At 33.2% G+C, this 16,665-nt stretch overlaps 2 protein-coding genes and 1 long non-coding RNA gene across 6 annotated transcripts; all 3 read right to left on the bottom strand.

Annotated features, from left to right (window-relative positions):
- Positions 1-3,778: 3,778 nt before the first annotated feature.
- On the bottom strand, positions 3,779-7,418 carry LOC129899047 (tobamovirus multiplication protein 2B). 4 transcript variants are annotated; one of them, XM_055973818.1, is made up of 6 exons: positions 7,195-7,414; positions 6,363-6,428; positions 6,197-6,261; positions 5,391-5,481; positions 4,594-4,676; positions 3,779-4,127 (listed from the first exon to the last, which is right to left on the bottom strand). In XM_055973818.1, the coding sequence occupies exons 1-5, from the start codon at positions 7,336-7,338 to the stop codon at positions 4,638-4,640; spliced, it is 405 nt and encodes a 134-aa protein (XP_055829793.1). In that variant the 5' UTR covers positions 7,339-7,414; the 3' UTR covers positions 3,779-4,127; positions 4,594-4,637. The 4 variants fall into 4 exon arrangements, with proteins under 4 accessions (XP_055829793.1, XP_055829792.1, XP_055829794.1 ...); XM_055973817.1 differs by having other exon boundaries at positions 3,779-4,136; XM_055973819.1 differs by lacking the exon at positions 4,594-4,676 and having other exon boundaries at positions 3,779-4,136; positions 7,273-7,418.
- A 2,722-nt stretch (positions 7,419-10,140) lies between these two features.
- LOC129899048 (uncharacterized) lies at positions 10,141-11,530 on the bottom strand. The gene has a single exon (XM_055973820.1). It carries the CDS (start codon positions 11,512-11,514, stop codon positions 10,321-10,323), a length of 1,194 nt encoding a protein of 397 aa, XP_055829795.1. The 5' UTR covers positions 11,515-11,530; the 3' UTR covers positions 10,141-10,320.
- A 1,086-nt stretch (positions 11,531-12,616) lies between these two features.
- LOC129901705 (uncharacterized) lies at positions 12,617-16,188 on the bottom strand. Its single transcript, XR_008769922.1, has 4 exons — positions 16,114-16,188; positions 15,490-15,564; positions 14,757-14,821; positions 12,617-12,950 (listed from the first exon to the last, which is right to left on the bottom strand). It is a non-coding gene; the product is annotated as an uncharacterized LOC129901705 (long non-coding RNA).
- Between the last annotated feature and the right edge of the window lie 477 nt (positions 16,189-16,665).

The following is a 16,665-nucleotide window of genomic DNA, read 5'->3' on the forward strand; positions in this document are numbered from 1 at the left end:
TTTGATTAAATTTACTTCAAAGAAAATTTATTACAAAAAAATAATAATCTGTACATAATATCTAGAAGGAAGTAAAACCGGCAAAAAAAAAACTTCAATTTAGTGATGAAGCAGGAGCACGGAAAAATGGAAAGGAAAATAATGGCAAAAAAAGAAAGGGAGAAAAACAGTAAATAAAAATAAACCAAAAGCAAGAGAAGAGCAAAAGTGACTTTTTAAAATAAAAATAAACCAAAAGCAAGAGGAGCAAATTTAGCGTTTAGTTAATTAATATGTGTATTTTTGATTCCTTCTTATAGTGGATTGCCATAGATATTTTATCCATATTTGTTCAGATTTTTATGTATAACTTACATAAATCTCATAGTGTAAGTAGCAAATTACATTCTATTTCTATCCTTTTTCAATTTATAAAAATTCCTTCAATTTGTGCCACATTCGGATACATAGAAGTCATCCAGATACATTAATTGTGATACATTAGACAGCTTGGTTGTTATATTTAAAAAAGAAATTAAAGGTAACATTAAAAAATGTCAGATCCACAAATCACACAAAATAAATTGATATCAATCTCGCCCAAAATTTTAGGAATTTCAAACAACTCAAATTTCAAAATTTCTCTCTCCAATTTATGCCTTTATTTATTGCAGTATTTTGTTATAGTTATTGTTCTTGTCTTGTAAATTTTGCATTGCATTTTATTTTTATTTTTATTTCTATTTTTACTTTTTATTTATTTATTTATTTATTTTATTTTTACTTTTTTTCTTTTTTTTCTTTATGCTATATATATTATTTTTTTCTCTCGTACTTGAAATTGTGACTTTCGAGCCGATGGTCTTTCGTAAACAACTTCTCTATCTCCATGAAGTAGTGGTAAGGTCTACGCACATCCTACCCTCCCCAGACCCCACTTGTGGGATTTCACTGGGTATGTTGTTGTTCTCTCTAATCTATCCCAAATTGTAACAAAAAAAATTTTTATTCATTTTTTTTCTCAGTTTTCCTAAATTCTCTTCTCCCAATCTATCCCAAAATTTAGAATTTTTTGATCACATATTTCATATCTTGCATTAACGAAACTTGTACTTAAATTTGCAGCAGTTATGTATCAAGTACAGAACCATACAAATGATACATATATGATTCATAGACCTAGGGTTGTGAATGATAATAGATAAATTTATCTGGTACTAAATTATACTTTTTGCAGCAGTTATGTATCAATTATAGAACCATACACATGATACATAAAATTTTATGATTTACAGACTTAGGGTTATGTATCAAAAATAACCCTAGGTTTGTGAATGATACTAGATGAATGTATTTGTTACAAACTTTTGCTTATATTTGAAACGATTATGTATCAAGTACAAAATCATACAAATAATATATATAATTTTATGATTGATAGACTTAGGGTTATGTATTAAGAACAATCTTATGTTTGTGAATGATACTAGTTGATTGTATCTGATACTAACTTGTAGTTAATTTTGCAACATTTATGTATCTAGTACAGAACCATACATATTATACATAGAATTTCATGATTGACAAACTTAGGGTTATGTATAAAAAAATAATCCTAATTTGTGAATAATACTAGTTGAATGTATCTAGTATTACTTAAATTTGAAGAAGTATGTATCTAGTACAGAAGCATACACATGATACATGTATATTTATGATTCAAAAACTTAGGTTTATGTATCAAAAATAATATTTGAACACGATACATTGCATTATAAATTGTAATGTATCATAACGCTAAAAAGTACATATTATACATGATTTAAAAAGTAAAAAAAAACAATAGATACATTAGAAATCAAAACCTTTGGTAAAGAAGCATGTGTATTAACAGGTTCAACTCCCCCCCCCTCTTTTTAGAAGTTTTTTCATCTGGAATTTCGAAGTTGAACCTATATTCTTCTTCACTTTCTTCTCATACAATTTCTTCATGATTAATGAATCGTTCTGTTGTTTAGATTTATTTTTATGAAAATCATCATCATCCGAATCAAACTCACGAGTATCAGCATTTTCAGTTTGAGGAGCATTTTGATTTTGTGGAAGATCGTCAATTTTTGGAACATCTTCAGTTTTAGGAAGATCTTAATTTTGAGGAACTAATTGGGTAAGACTAATACTAAAAGATCGATGAGAATCCATATGTATCAGGACATTAAGATGAAGAACAGTGATTTGAAATAAATTTTTTCGAGAAATTGGTGTACAGAATTTCAACAGGGAGAATGAAGAACTTCTTCTAATTTTCTTAGAATTTGAAATTAATGAGAGAAACTTTGAAGAAGGCGATTGAAAATCAAAATGACTGAAATAGAGGCGGTAATTTAGGTGTGAATTTAGGACAGTTAAAAAGGAAGTGGGAAGGTGAGGAGTTATATATCTGAAAATTGGACAGAGAGAGAGAAAGGAAAATAAGAATTCTTGAAATATTTTCAAACAGTAGGAATTTTTAGAGAATATGATAAAATAGGTTGTGTATTTAAGTATTTTTTTCTATTTTTATAATTTAACAATAGATGAAAACCCAAATTTACCCAATTGAAATACAAGTGATCCAACTCATTGAAATATGAGTTAAATTAACTGATTTTTATAAATAAAAAAAACATTCAAATTGATTATAGTTTGAGATTAATTAGAGATCTATAGCTATAATTTGCTTAATTACAATTCGTAACTATATGTTAGAAAAGGCAAAATTGGGAGAGAGGGGAGAGGCGTGCGAGATCTGAGAGAGAGAGAGAGAGGCGAGGGAGACATAATTAATTTGTATATTTGATCAATAATTGTATCACGAATACAATTGATACAATTGATTTGTATCAAAAACTAGCTACTAGAAGGAGAAAAGAGGCGAGCGAGATTGAAAGAGGAGAAGAGAGGCGAGTGAGATCTGGGAGAGAGTGGACAGGGGCAAGAGAGATACAATTGATTTGTATATCTAATAGATAATTATATCACGAATACAATTGATTTGTATCAATGAATATACTTGTATCAAGACTATTGTATTCAATTCATTGATACAAATCAATTGTATCAAGTATGTTAACGAATACAATTGTATTGATAAATACAATTATATCATTGTTGTAATTCGTAATAAGTTATATTTGTATTTCTTTTGTTGTCTAGTGTATTGCATTTATGTTACCATGTGTGTTTGTGTTATCAGTTGTATTTGTACCATTAACTGTCATCATTTGTATTGCAGAAAGAGGGAAGGGAGTAGAGGTGAGAAAGAGAGGGCAGAGAGAGAAGAAAGGCGAGCAAGAGTGCAAAGAGAGCGGGAAGAGAGGCAAGGGAGAGAGAGGGGAGAAAAAATTGCTATAAACCCTAATTATAGTTATGAAGCGTTATTATTTTAAACTATAATTATGTAAAATAAATACATATCTTCTTATATAATTTTTCCGAAATTGCCAACTCTATCGCCATTACAAAATAAGTGTTATTTTAAAGTTTCAACAGGAAATTGATTTTATTCTTCTAAAATTACTCTTATTTTACTACATAGAGTTTTACACCATTAAAAAATCACTTTTTTTGTTCAATCACTTATTTAAGGATAATTCGAAATCGAAGGAGACGAGGAGTATTGAATTACTTTGTTTAAACATTACCCCTTCATCACGAATACTGAATAACTTTGTTCATCAATAGTTAATGTCAAAATTGAATAATCAATAATGAAATTGGCATTCTTACAAGAAAATTGATAAAGTTGGGTCCAAACTCAATTCTTCGAATCTTGTAAAAAGTCAAAACATTACCCATTTCAAAATCTCCATCAAACACAGTTCCTGCAAAATCCAAAAAATAAAAATAAAATCGAATAGTGGTTTGTTACCTATCGAATCGTTTTGTCTTCATTAGGTGAAGAACAATCTTAATCAAATGTTAAGCTGGAATTTCAGTGGTAAGAACTTTTTCTGCTTGATCCTACAGTACTATGCAATCGTATGTCTGAATGATGTAAACATTTCAATACTCCTCGGAATAGCCGAGTTTGCTGCAACCTGACTTGGACATCACCCTTATAAGAAGAATTGACGTAGCAATTCCAATGCCAACCATGACGAGGAAACCTGCCACTTCTAAGCAAACATTGATCACAACAAGCATGATGAAACAAAATTATTTAGGAATCATCAATTAAGAGAAGTCACTCTAGTGAAGAAGCCAGAAATGACAAGATCTAAAGAAACCACTATTAAGACCAGAGTCTAATGTTGATAATTTTTTCTTATATGAACATCTGTAGTATCAAGAATATACATGAGCAAATATCGAATGTGGCTCCCACCCCGACTGCAGATAATTAGTGCTTACAGTAAAACATAGTAAGAGTTGGCTACTTGCAACATGTTAAAGGCAAGTAAATCTCAGTTCAACTCTAGGATTTGATTGTATTACACACAATTATAGCTCTAAGTAAAACCAAACCATCACTAGAGCTGAAGCATTAAGAGTTTTTCTGCTAACCAGTGAACGATATTAATCAATTCTGTAGTTGTATCAGAGACTTAAGTATCAGGATGACATGATTATAACCTTGCCCAGCATTCTGATATTTTATTGAATCATCCTAGGGAAGGTTAGTTGGCTTCTGGAGGTTGCTCTACTGATTCAGTCTCCTGAAAATATAGGTGGGATAAATAAGTTAGTCACCGTTCTAGTTCTAAATAGATTATCTACAGAGAATATGCTTAAAAGACAATGTCTGAAGCAGCTTAAACATAACATAGAAAAAATACTATACTAAACAAAACCACTCCGCTTAAGGATATCTGAAAAACTATAAATTCCCCGAAAAGTTCTCCAAAAGCACAGGAAAGAAAAAAAAGGTCTTCATAGGACATGAATAAAAGAAGGCAGGCAATGGGACTTTCAAAAATAATAATTTACAATGTCGGAAGGACCTCACTTACATGGTATTATGCAATTTCTGTCACTGAATTTATTGTCATGCACTGATCATTAAAAAAATTACAGTCATGCAATTGGGTAGTTAGGAATATTGTCACAAGCAGTAAACAGAGAATTTGAAAGCAATTAAGTTGATGAACTTTTGCACCCTTTATAACTAAGAGGTGCCAGTAATTGTTTTTTTTTTTTGAGAAAGTTAACATAGGTGCCAGTAATTGTCTAAAGAGAGTAAACTAAAAGTTAGGGTCGCTGCAGCTATCATGTTCACTCTAGGAAGTTTTTCAACTGTAAGGACAACTACATAAACCCCCAAAAATATATGAATGATTGACAATCCAACAGGAGAGGGATAATAACCTCTTGGGATATTTTTCCATTTTGGGGTGGGAGCAGGGAGGTGGGGTAGGAGTATTTTGTAATACCTGTTGAATAGCTTGAGCCCTGGATAAGGTCTTGAGCTGGCAGTTTTCTATGTTTGAGAGCAGCTGCATTACAGTTTTCAGCTGAGGAACACTGCAATCATTAACTTTGATGTGAGAGCAGTTGAAAAAGGAGTATTCAAGACAGCTGAATTCCGGAAGAATAATTCCTCCATCTCAAAGGAAGCAACTTCTATTGCAATTATCAAAGTAAGATCACACTAGCATTAGACAAGACTGATAGCAATTCATCTATTGTCAAGCTTACAAAAACTCTATCCCAGTTCTTTGCTTTACTAATAATGAACTTCAATGGTCAAACTTGTGAAAATCCACGCAAGTTTAGAGTTAGTCAAAGGAAAATTCTAAGTCACATCTTCATGCCTAACGTGGGAAAAATAATGTGCTATGCAACTCTACAGACTTGAAACATTTATTTATACAAAGATCACATTCTCTTTTACACATGATGCCAATCTTTCCTCCTTTCCCTTTCTCTTGCTCTACAAAGAGAGCTGATCAATGTATAATTTCTCATTAGAGCATATCTACCTAGTTCCATACCCTGAAACAACCTTCTTTTTCTGAAGTAAAGGCAGGATATACATTTTAGTGGAAGACAATTTTCAGTGTGTAAATGAGATAGATGATCAGCATCCCAATTAAAACCATTTTCGGATCATTTAAGCATTGACACATTTCAAACATCTAGTTGCATATTACAAGTTCACTTTGAAAGAAAAAAGCTAATTACAAGGTAATTTCATCAACCATTAGTTTGGAAACCAAGAATACGTGAAAGGGCTAACCTTTTTAACCCGTTGTCCATATGAGCATCCAATGATGAAATCACCTGAGGTAGCTGCTCCAATACCTGCAACGAGCAAACCAAAGCAATAGAATTAGGATTGAGGTTTCCTCCAGGGTCACCTTAATTGAAATTTGTTAATTATAACTATAGGAGGACCTGTATACCAGCTCAGTATTCTTGATAGTAGATGTCTTGGCAAAAAGACTCTTTGGTAGCTTCATCAGTTCGGCCTGAAACATATCGAGAAATCTGTCAGCTATACATGAAGTACACGTTAAATCCATAGTGGCCTTAACGTGTACTCATGTATTATTATTTTTACAATATAAAAAAAAGGCACTACATGAAGAACATGTCAAGGATACTATGGATATAAACATTCTTAATCCAGAACCTTTTTGCCCAAAGCTTTAAAAAGACACTCCCTACATATCCGTCTATATAATGGTATTTAATTGAGCACGGAGTTTACAACAGTAATTTGACCTAAGAAATTATAAAAGTAGTTGATAAGTTAGTTGATGATTTTGAAGTATTATAAGTATTTGTGGAATGATATCACACAGTAAGGTATGTCTCGAACTGGAAAGAGTGTCATATAAATTAAAATGGATGAGGGAATACAATAGAGATCAAGAATGCATTGATACGTAGAGCAAAGGCGGAAGTGATTCGACAAAAATCCCTAATTAGCAGCTTTATTGCCTTGAAGGTCACTCATAATTGCTATTGTTGAAGAAATCTCTTTTTTGGTTTCCCCCACTACCCATCAATCACACTTCAGCTAAGAACTTTCTGCAAAAGTAATAAAACCCCAATTACGGAAACGTTTTGGTTCTATGTGGAGCTGTATTCAGCATTTCGGCAATTTAGCTATTAGAACACAATCAAGTAGACCACTTGCTACAACAGCATAAACAAACACCTGGCAAATTAATTTTTAGAAGATGAACTGATCTAAAAAAAAGAAAAAGGAAGGAAAGAGAAAATAAGCGCCTGGGATGGGGAAGACTGAAGCATGAGATGGAGGAGATTGGAAGTAGACTGTATAGACTGTGTAATTTGATCAGCTACCATCGTTTTCGCTGTCCCATCTCTGCTACTGCTGCCGCCCTTGCCGGTTGACGTCGCCGTTGCCATCAAAATTTTCTCGGTGGGTTCGCCTCAATACACAAAAATAAAAACAAAAATAATATTTTTCCCTTTCTAATTTATGTGCCTCTCACGTTTTTTTATATCTTAAAACTTCCCATTAATAATTCTAATTCACTAAATTATTCATTTTTTAGATTTTAATTTAATATTTTCATTTTTCGGGATGACTCGATAGGTTTGAAGGATGGTTATCTACAAGGATGATTCGGAATCAATCTCTCTTCAATGTATTTTGAGTCGAGTCAATGTTTTTTTACATTTGTATGTGATTTGCAAGCTATTAAATTGTGGGCAGAAGCGGATTTAAAATTTTGAATTTCTGGGTGTCATACTACTTTGAACAGTAACTTATAGCAAAAACTCCAATGTAGAGCAAGATAATATTTAATATTAATTAGTAAATATGCTTACAAAATGTAGGTTTGTTCTGTTGGTTTGATTAAGATTTTACTTACAAGAGGTCTAGGGTTCTAATTTATTTATTCCCAATTCTTTTTAAAATAAATTCGCTACTGACATCTTGCATGATTGAAAAAATTTAAGAAAGGGTTGAATTTGCATTCCGACGGTGATAAACTTGAGCTTTAACCACTAACACAACAAAATTCATTATTTTTAGGGATGCCACGTTTAATATTTATACTTTTCTTATAAATATGTATACAAATATACATGTATATATAAATTTTCGACCGAGACCACGGGGTGGCGTGGCACCCCCTCCGATCTACATAAATCCGCCCTTGATTGTGGGGTTATTTAATACACACAAAGTGTTCAGCCGAAGAACAGAGACTATCACAAAGATTATAGTGTCGACGAATTATCCTGGGTTCTAAATTTTTTTGTTAATAATATTAGTATATTTGTCACAGAAACCATAAGCTTCAATTTGAATTCAATTCTCTTTTTAATCATTATTAAAATTTTACTAAGCAAGCTAGTTAATATTATAAATTTCATGTTAAATCAAATAGCAATGCCATATAAGATGCTTAACCAAATATTGTTAATTGTGATCTAGAAGAAAGAGAGTAATAGGCCGAACTATATAAATGAAAAGACATATGAGGGATTATTTTAAAACACAATATTTAATTTACTTTGATATGAAGTAAATAAAAAAAATCAAAAAAAATAAATAAAAAAAAATATATATATATATATATATATATATATATATATATATATATATATATATATATATATATATATATATAATATTGCTCCCTCTATTTCAATTAATTTGTTTTATTTTAACTTGATATGAAATTTAAGAAAGTAATCATTCAAACACACGCAATTTAATTGACCTGTTTCAATTTACTCATTTTTCTGCCTCAGTCAATTTAGTCATCTTCTTGGGGTACATATTATTTTAGTATTAGTCACCTATCGTGACAATATATTGCACCAAGACTTTTCCCGTTTGCAATATTTAAATTTTTTAATGGAGTTTACTATGTCCAAGCAGCGTTCATTTTACCATCTCCGGCATGTTAATCGAGCCAATCATGGCATATACAGGAATGTTTCTGATGATCTGAGCGTCCACAAACACGTTGAGAAGAGATTTGTAGCACACTAGTGTTGTTTGGCACAGAAATAAGTAATATGGACTATCCCTGTTGCAGAGCCATGTTAAGGAAAGCGCCAAATCACGACAACAACGCAAAGCAAGAACTTCGAGATGTCAACAAACAATGACATTCCTTGGGGATGGCAGACTTGTATATCATCTCTAATTTAACCATCTTAAATGATGAAGCAATGATTGACCCTTCCTCTATCAACCTTCTCAAATAACTAGATAAATACCATTTTCTATAGCCACAACAAAAGACAGATATACTAGAAGCCTCTACATAAACCAGCTTAGCACATCAACACAAGGATTGAACCTGGTCAGAAACAAAAAATAGAAGCATTGAAGAGGCTGCCAACAATTGGAACAAAGAAACAGAGGCAGTAAAACATTTGCCAGCTACACAGAGTGGCATGAAGCCTAAAGGAAGCGCGTTATGTGGTCTTCAACATCTTATACAACCCCAAGCAGCATCTGATAATAGAGAAGCATCTCCAGATAGCACATAAAATAACAACTGTTTACCAGTGTGGAGACAACATGAAAAGAGTTGTTGGAACTTATGTCTGCCCCAGTCCTAAAGTTCGACAAGGTAAACATTCCAAAGTTCCAACTTAAGTTGAATGTGCTCATCGAGTAAGGGTTCTCATGAACAAATGAAGTACACAGTAATTTCCAAAATAATGTTCTCAAAAAGGGAAGCCCAGCTGTCCACATTGCAGCCCATTCTCCGACCCTGCAAAAAGAAGAATGCTTCGTGCACCAAGCTACCCTTTTATGTTCATCAATTTGGACATGCATTTAACTTGAAAAAAAGTTGATATTTTGTGGAGGGGGAAAACACTTGAAAAACTGGTCAAAACCATTTTTTCAAACTTGGAACTCATCAGTTTACTGAATGAGAAAAGGGATGTTATATGCATTTTGCAGAGAAATTACTTATATGCAAGGTAAGGAAACATAAATTGTAAATATGTCATTGATTTCCAATAGGGAATAAAAGAAAACGAAGCTCAACATTTTCTAAATTGTTCCTCATTCTCCTGTACGATTGTTAAATAGAACTATACAACAACGAACAAGTTCCTTTTGCAAAGCAATAGAAATCTAAAAACAATTCCAACCACAACTTGTGCAATAATTTCCCCAGTCAGATAAGGGAATAAAGATAAGCTAACATTAGAACGCTCACAAGGGAGGACTTGAAGCCTTCTCTATAGTCTAGAGAAGTAAAACTATAAATTATTCATCACTCTAACCCTCCTTAAGGAGATAGGTATCTCACTTGAGTTACAGCAAGCTCATTCATATATACATTGCATACTAAGAAAGGAAGTAATCATTAACTATTTACTCGAGCTAATTAGCAGACAATTCGAACCTCATGATGAGGAAGCAGCCCTAATAGCTTTCTGCAATTCACTCTCAACATCACTAGCTCGATTCCCGTTGGAGGTGTTCTTCTTCACCTCTTTCTTCGCATTATCTCCCCCACTATTCCTCTTATTCCTCCACTGCTCAAATCCCCCTGAATTCTCAATCACCTGCACACCTACAAACTCTGCCTCACCAACACCCTTTCTAACAGCATTCCCCATCTTCATTTCCTCCAACCTATGTTTCATCTCTCTATTCTCTCTCTGCAACATCTCCAACTCCTTTTTCATCCAAAAACACATACCTTTCAGCAACTCCGTTTCGCCTGAATTCTCATCCTTCTTCTCCTTCACCTCCTTAACTTCCTCAACTCTCTTAATCCCGATCTTATTCACACTTAAAAACGGCATCCTGTTCCCCAAATCCTTGGGGAAATTCACACCCCAACGACAATCCATCATAACCCTTTTCGTCAAAGGCAATTCCGTCTTCGCCATTACAGCAATCCCCTTAAAGATCGAATCTTTAGCATAGTCCTCCATCGAGAATTCCTTAAAACTCGATGGCCTCTCCAAAGGAACAAACCCAAATGAATTCCCATCACCATTCTGCTTACCAACAGCACTAGAATTAGAATTCGGGTCAGAAACAGTGCTTTTACGAAGCGAAAAAGAACCCAATTGGGGTTTGAAGAGAAGGGTAAAAGTGGGAGTTTGATTAGGATTCAAAGGGGAGAAGGAAAAGTTAGCAGAAATGGCTAAAGGTGAGTTCTTGGGAGACCCAAAAACCCCAATTCCAGATTTGAGAGTGAGAGTTAAAGGAGGGGCGATGGAGCTAGTGGAGCTGGGGGTTGATGCAGTGGAGTAGGCGAGTTTAAGGATAGGTCCAGAAGGGAAACTGGTGGCAAGAGAAAGGGAGAGATCAGAAGGGTGGTGGGTGGTGGTGGAAAAGCAAGAGAGGAAAGGAAGGTTGAAAATGGAAATGGGGATTTTGGCACGAAGGAGAAGTGGGTGTGTTTGTGATTGTTTTTGGTGGTTGTGGATTTGAGATTGGTCTTGGAGTTTCAGTGAGAGCTTCATCGTTTTTCTCTCCGAAGGTAAAATGGAAGCTTTTCGTTTATGGGGGATACTTGCCTTACCAAGATTGTGAAGCAGAGAAGCTCTGGGGAAAACGAGGGATGTTGATTGGACTTTAAACATTGGGCCTAAAGCTAATTTTGAGCAACAAATGGCAAATGGGACACATACATTTTAGGGAAAACTCCATTAAGTTAGTTGGGTCGGGCTTGGGTTATATATTTCGGTTGTGGGTTATTAGGTAATATCTATTGATTTGGGGCTTTCCGTTAATATGAGGGGTACGGGTGACGAGTTTTGTAACGGTGAGGTCATGAATAACTCAATTTTAACGATAAGGATAAACTTAACTATTAAATGAAAGTTAAAGGGGTAATTTTGACCCTTTTTCCTAAAATGAAATTATACCTATATGGAATAATAAACTAATAATATTTGCCATCTCATGTAATTTTTCCTACATTTTAAAAGTATCTACAACTTTGAAGTTTGATGTAAAGTAAAAACATGTAAACAATAAATAACTTTTGTATTCTATATAAAAAAAATGTGAAATATAACAACACTAGATAAATTCATCATTAATTGTTTTAATTTAAAATGAATAAAGCTCAAATGTGTTTGAGAATATCACTCATTAATATAGATAGTAACTCACTGATAGATTTACTGTGTAACTACACTAATTCAAATCCCATTGTTGAATTAGTGAGATTCTTTATTTAAGAAAGAGAGAAAACAGATTTTGGAGGTGTTTTTCTTTTTTTACAGTTTTTTAAAACTTAAGAGTACATTTAGTATAATAAAAGAAGTTACAAGAAATGTTTGTAATATAAAAACAAAAGAGTCATTGCACTTAGCCTTTTTTTTTAAATCCAAGATCACTATAATCTTTGACTGATCTGTTTCTAAATTTGGCATATTAATTAGAATTTGCTTTTAAATTATTTGGAAAAGAAGGCGGGAATATATTTTTTGAGGTGAATTTGTATAATTATAAGAGATGATATTTAATATGGTCAATTTAACTACTTAATAGATAAATAAAAACACACAAATATAAAAAACAATCAAAATTTGGACAAAAAATAACTATTTTGTACACTTTATTAGGAGTTAAAATATTCAATTAAAATATGACTTAAAATATGACTTAATTTGGATGACCATGAAATATATTGGCAAATTTAAGAGGCCTCAGTGGACCAATTATAAATGTGCCTCATTATTGCAAAGTTGACCAATATTAAAATATCTTGACCAATAATAAAATATCTTTTTCAATCCTATTAATATAATTTGAAAGAGATAAACATAATATAGCTATACAAGCTATAACTATAAATAGACACTCATATCTCCCTCCACTGAATTATAAGAAGGAAAGCAAACGTCTCACACATCCAATTATTCAATTACCACCTTCATTTCTACTTACAAACCATGCCTCATCTGTCATCGCGCCGTTGTCGACATTCAAACCATCTCGCTCCACCACCACCCCGCCGCCACCACCAACAATGCTTCAACAGCTAATATTCAATAGTATCATTTTCGTTCTGTTGATAAAACACCTCAATTAGAATTGGAGATATGATTTTCCAGCCATTCACCGACTTTAGTTTCCATATGAACAAAAATCAAGAACTAATTATGGACATTCAAGTCCTCGTGTATCTGGCTCAAATTACAACAAAAGGAATGAGGTTGGAGATAGAAGCCTACGATAACTATATGAATTTTCCAGAAAATTATCCACCAATGGAGAATCTAATTTTTACCCAATAGGGGGAAGACTACCCAATCACAGCGGATATCTCATGGACCGAATCCCTTTTTATCACCCCAAAATTAGGAGTGACAGTACTCTAAACAAACAACACACCAGTCTCATCGATCCACGTCCCAATTTCCATCCCTTCGAGTAGTAGGTACATCCTACCTTCACACCAACAATAAATTGAAGAAGACATAACTCCACCATCAATGATGGCACTCCAATAGGAAATTCGCCCAAATGTTTATGTTCTCAAATCCATGAAATCCTATCGTAAATATGTATTTAAATGAGATGTCATGGGAATTTTTTTAAAAATGCACATTTATGAATAAGATTTCATGGAGTTGAGAATGTAAACCTTTGGGCGAATTCCTTGTTGGAGTGTCATCGATGAAAGAATAGTTGTGTTTTATTCGATATGTGGTTGGTGTGAAGGTGGGGCGTGACTACTGCTTGAAGGGTCAAAAATTGATACGTGAATCGGCGAGACTGTTCGGTAGTTCGTTCTCAGTACTGTCACACTTGATTGTTGGGGGTTATAGAAAGGGAGCTCTGTCCATGGGAGAATTGTTGGGATTGGGTAGTTGTCCCCCATTGGGTGAAAATTGGATTCTCCACTGGTGGGTAATTTTTCCTGAGAAATTCGTGTGGTTGTCGTAGGCTTCTATCCCCAACCTTATTCTTTCTGTTATAATTTGAGTCAGGTACACGGGATCTTAAATATTTATAATTATCTCTTGGTTGTTGTCTACATGGAAACTAAATGTTGTTGAATGGCCGGAGAGCCCTATCTTCAACCATGTCGTATGTTTCTTAAGCAGAAAAATAAGATAAAAAAAAGCGACGAAATCCGTTGCTTCTTGAAAAGCGATGAAAGTGATTGTGTCGCTTTTACGTCGATTTTGTCCCCAAAACGATGTTGTCCGTCGCTTTTGGCCATCATTTTTCAAGCATTTTTTTTGTAAATACCTATTAGAAAAATAAGGAGGCTCTCCTCTCAAATTTCTTGTCTAATTTATTGATTCATTCTATTTTAGCTGTGTTTTACGATATATCTTTAATATTATGTAAAATTTTGAGGTGAAACTTTATGTCTTTTAAAATTAAATAAAAAAGGCAAAAAAATCTACAAAAAAGATAAATAAGATTTCAAATCCTTAAAGAGGGTCACATCAACGACAGGGCAGAGCTATGTGGAGGTAAGTAGACTCATCCGAACCTCTTTCGTCAAAAAATTACACTGTATATTGTCACGATCCAAAATAGGACATGAGTGACACCCACACTTAACCTCCTAGGTGGGAGAACCAACGCTACAAACCTAACTTATGTTAGCAATTCACCTTATGGAATACTACAATAATGCAGAAGCCCAACTTACGAAAATAAGAAATAACAATCCACTAGGGTCTATTACATATCATTTCCAAAATCTGAAAGTCATCACTTCAAGGACATTTAATTCTAAAATACAAGTCTGAAAATATCAAACACCAGAATAAATAAATAACTTAATGTGTCCGAAAACTAAGGACATCATGCCATGCCCGAGAGAATTCAACACGAGCTAGAATGAATAGCTCACCTTGGAACCTGATGTGCTGGAAACTGGCTAGAGCTGAGGTCGAGTCGAAGTCGATGGAACACTCGCTTCACTCCACAAAATAAAAGAAAGAAAATTACAAGTAGGGGTCAGTACAGGACAACATGTACTGAGTAGGTGTCATCGACCGACTCAAAATAGAAATCAATATGCATAAAGTAATAACGGAAAATCAACCATAACACTTAACATGTGACAACCAATAAGATCAAGATCAAGTGACAACACAATGAATAATTATATAACCAGTCAACAATATCAAGATCACGCACAAGCCTCCACATCACGCTTCTTTGGAAAATGAGTTATTTGAGATTGGGTAGTATTATGTCATTTTAATATATTTTCATTTAATATTACTGTGTCGGAATGTGACACCCGATCCAATAATATCATGTCAGCTCGTGACACCTGATTCAATATACCCTATCGGAACTTGACACCCGATTCAAATATAATTAATTTATCATTCTTTGTTATCACATTCCACTTTATTAATAATATTTCATCAAACCTTCTTTATTCAAGACACCATTTTTGATAGGGCAAGTTCAAGATTATGGATTCCACGGTCTTGAGATTTCAGACCAATCACAACAACATGTCAACCATCCAAACCACAACAATTAAATGCATAGTAAACTTCACACATTACTCAATGACTATCAACCACTATTAAGAGTCTATTTATGATATAGAATAAATCATAACCTACCTCAATCGAAGAACCGAAGTCAAGCAAGCTAATTCACCAATGCTTTTCCTTTCTTCGAAGCATCACGTTTTCAATCTATCAAGTATACAATATTCGTAAGCAAACAAATCCATAGACGCTAATATTATATATATGTTTAACCTAGACCCAACAACTCACTCAACTCTATAATCAATTCCCTAAAACTCAAGCCTAGGTTAAGCCCCAATTCCTCATATATCATAACTCTAATGATTTTCTTATAATACAATACACCTAATATTTAATTACTTATCTCAATATATCAAAAGTTGAATTAAACTTATAATGTTGTATAAAAATTCCATCACGGAATCAAAGTTAAAATAATTTTCTTGAAATTACCACTATGGAAAAAAAAAGAAGCACTAGCAACATATTTATGAATTAGCTTATATAGTAATGGATGATGAATCTACTTATCATCCCATCACTGCTCAATAGGCACCAAAATATTAGTAAAATAATGATAATAACAATGCTTGCAACAACTAAATTTGCCCCATTTAATTTCTCTCCTTCCTCTTTCATCAGTTATCATTATAATAATAATAGTAACATGACTACCTACATTCATAATGAAAGATTTAGGCGTGGATTATTTACTTGAAGCAAATTGGCAGCTTCGTTTTATGTTCGACGCCGCACAGGTAATCTTCTGCCCTTGTTCTTAACTTTTCTAATATCTTATGTATTAAAGTGATAAATCTCAATAACTTATTTAATTAGTAAATAAAGTGGTATATGGTATTAATTAAATTAACACTTTAACCCACTAATTAAATAAGTTATTTAAGTTTACCCCTCAACTAAATAACCGTAATTATCGACTAATTCAAATACCCATTAACAATTTATGATATGAATCTTTTATGAAATAAAAAGCTTTAGTTTTTAAAATGACCTAATGGGTCGTTACATATATACAAAGTCAAATTCTGATTTTATGAGTATAGGTATTAAGGGAAAATTACCTCCTTAACATCAATGAGAAACTTGGTTCAATGATTAAGGGGTTCAAAGTTTGTTGAAACGTGTGGGGTCAAATCCAATTTTAAGAATAATTTCTCCTCCTTTTTTTTCCACCATTAGAAAAATTTTAAGATGGGCTCAGCTTTTGAGCTCAAAAATCAAAATTGCAATCCAATAAAAAGTCTC

This window comes from Solanum dulcamara, chromosome 8 (assembly GCF_947179165.1).
Source record: "Solanum dulcamara chromosome 8, daSolDulc1.2, whole genome shotgun sequence".
Classification (NCBI taxonomy): domain Eukaryota; kingdom Viridiplantae; phylum Streptophyta; class Magnoliopsida; order Solanales; family Solanaceae; genus Solanum; species Solanum dulcamara.

Excerpts from the sequence above, each read along its gene's own strand:
- LOC129899047 (XM_055973816.1), bottom strand. The coding sequence starts at position 7,338 with ATGGCAACGGCGACGTCAACCGGCAAGGGCGGCAGCAGTAGCAGAGAT. Across the intron at positions 6,429-7,194 it reads TTCAGTCTTCCCCATCCCAG|GCCGAACTGATGAAGCTACC; the intron begins GCGCTTATTTTC and ends GATATGTTTCAG. Across the intron at positions 4,137-5,390 it reads GGGCTCAAGCTATTCAACAG|AAGTGGCAGGTTTCCTCGTC; the intron begins GTATTACAAAAT and ends ATGTTTGCTTAG.
- LOC129899048 (XM_055973820.1), bottom strand. The coding sequence starts at position 11,514 with ATGTTTAAAGTCCAATCAACATCCCTCGTTTTCCCCAGAGCTTCTCTG.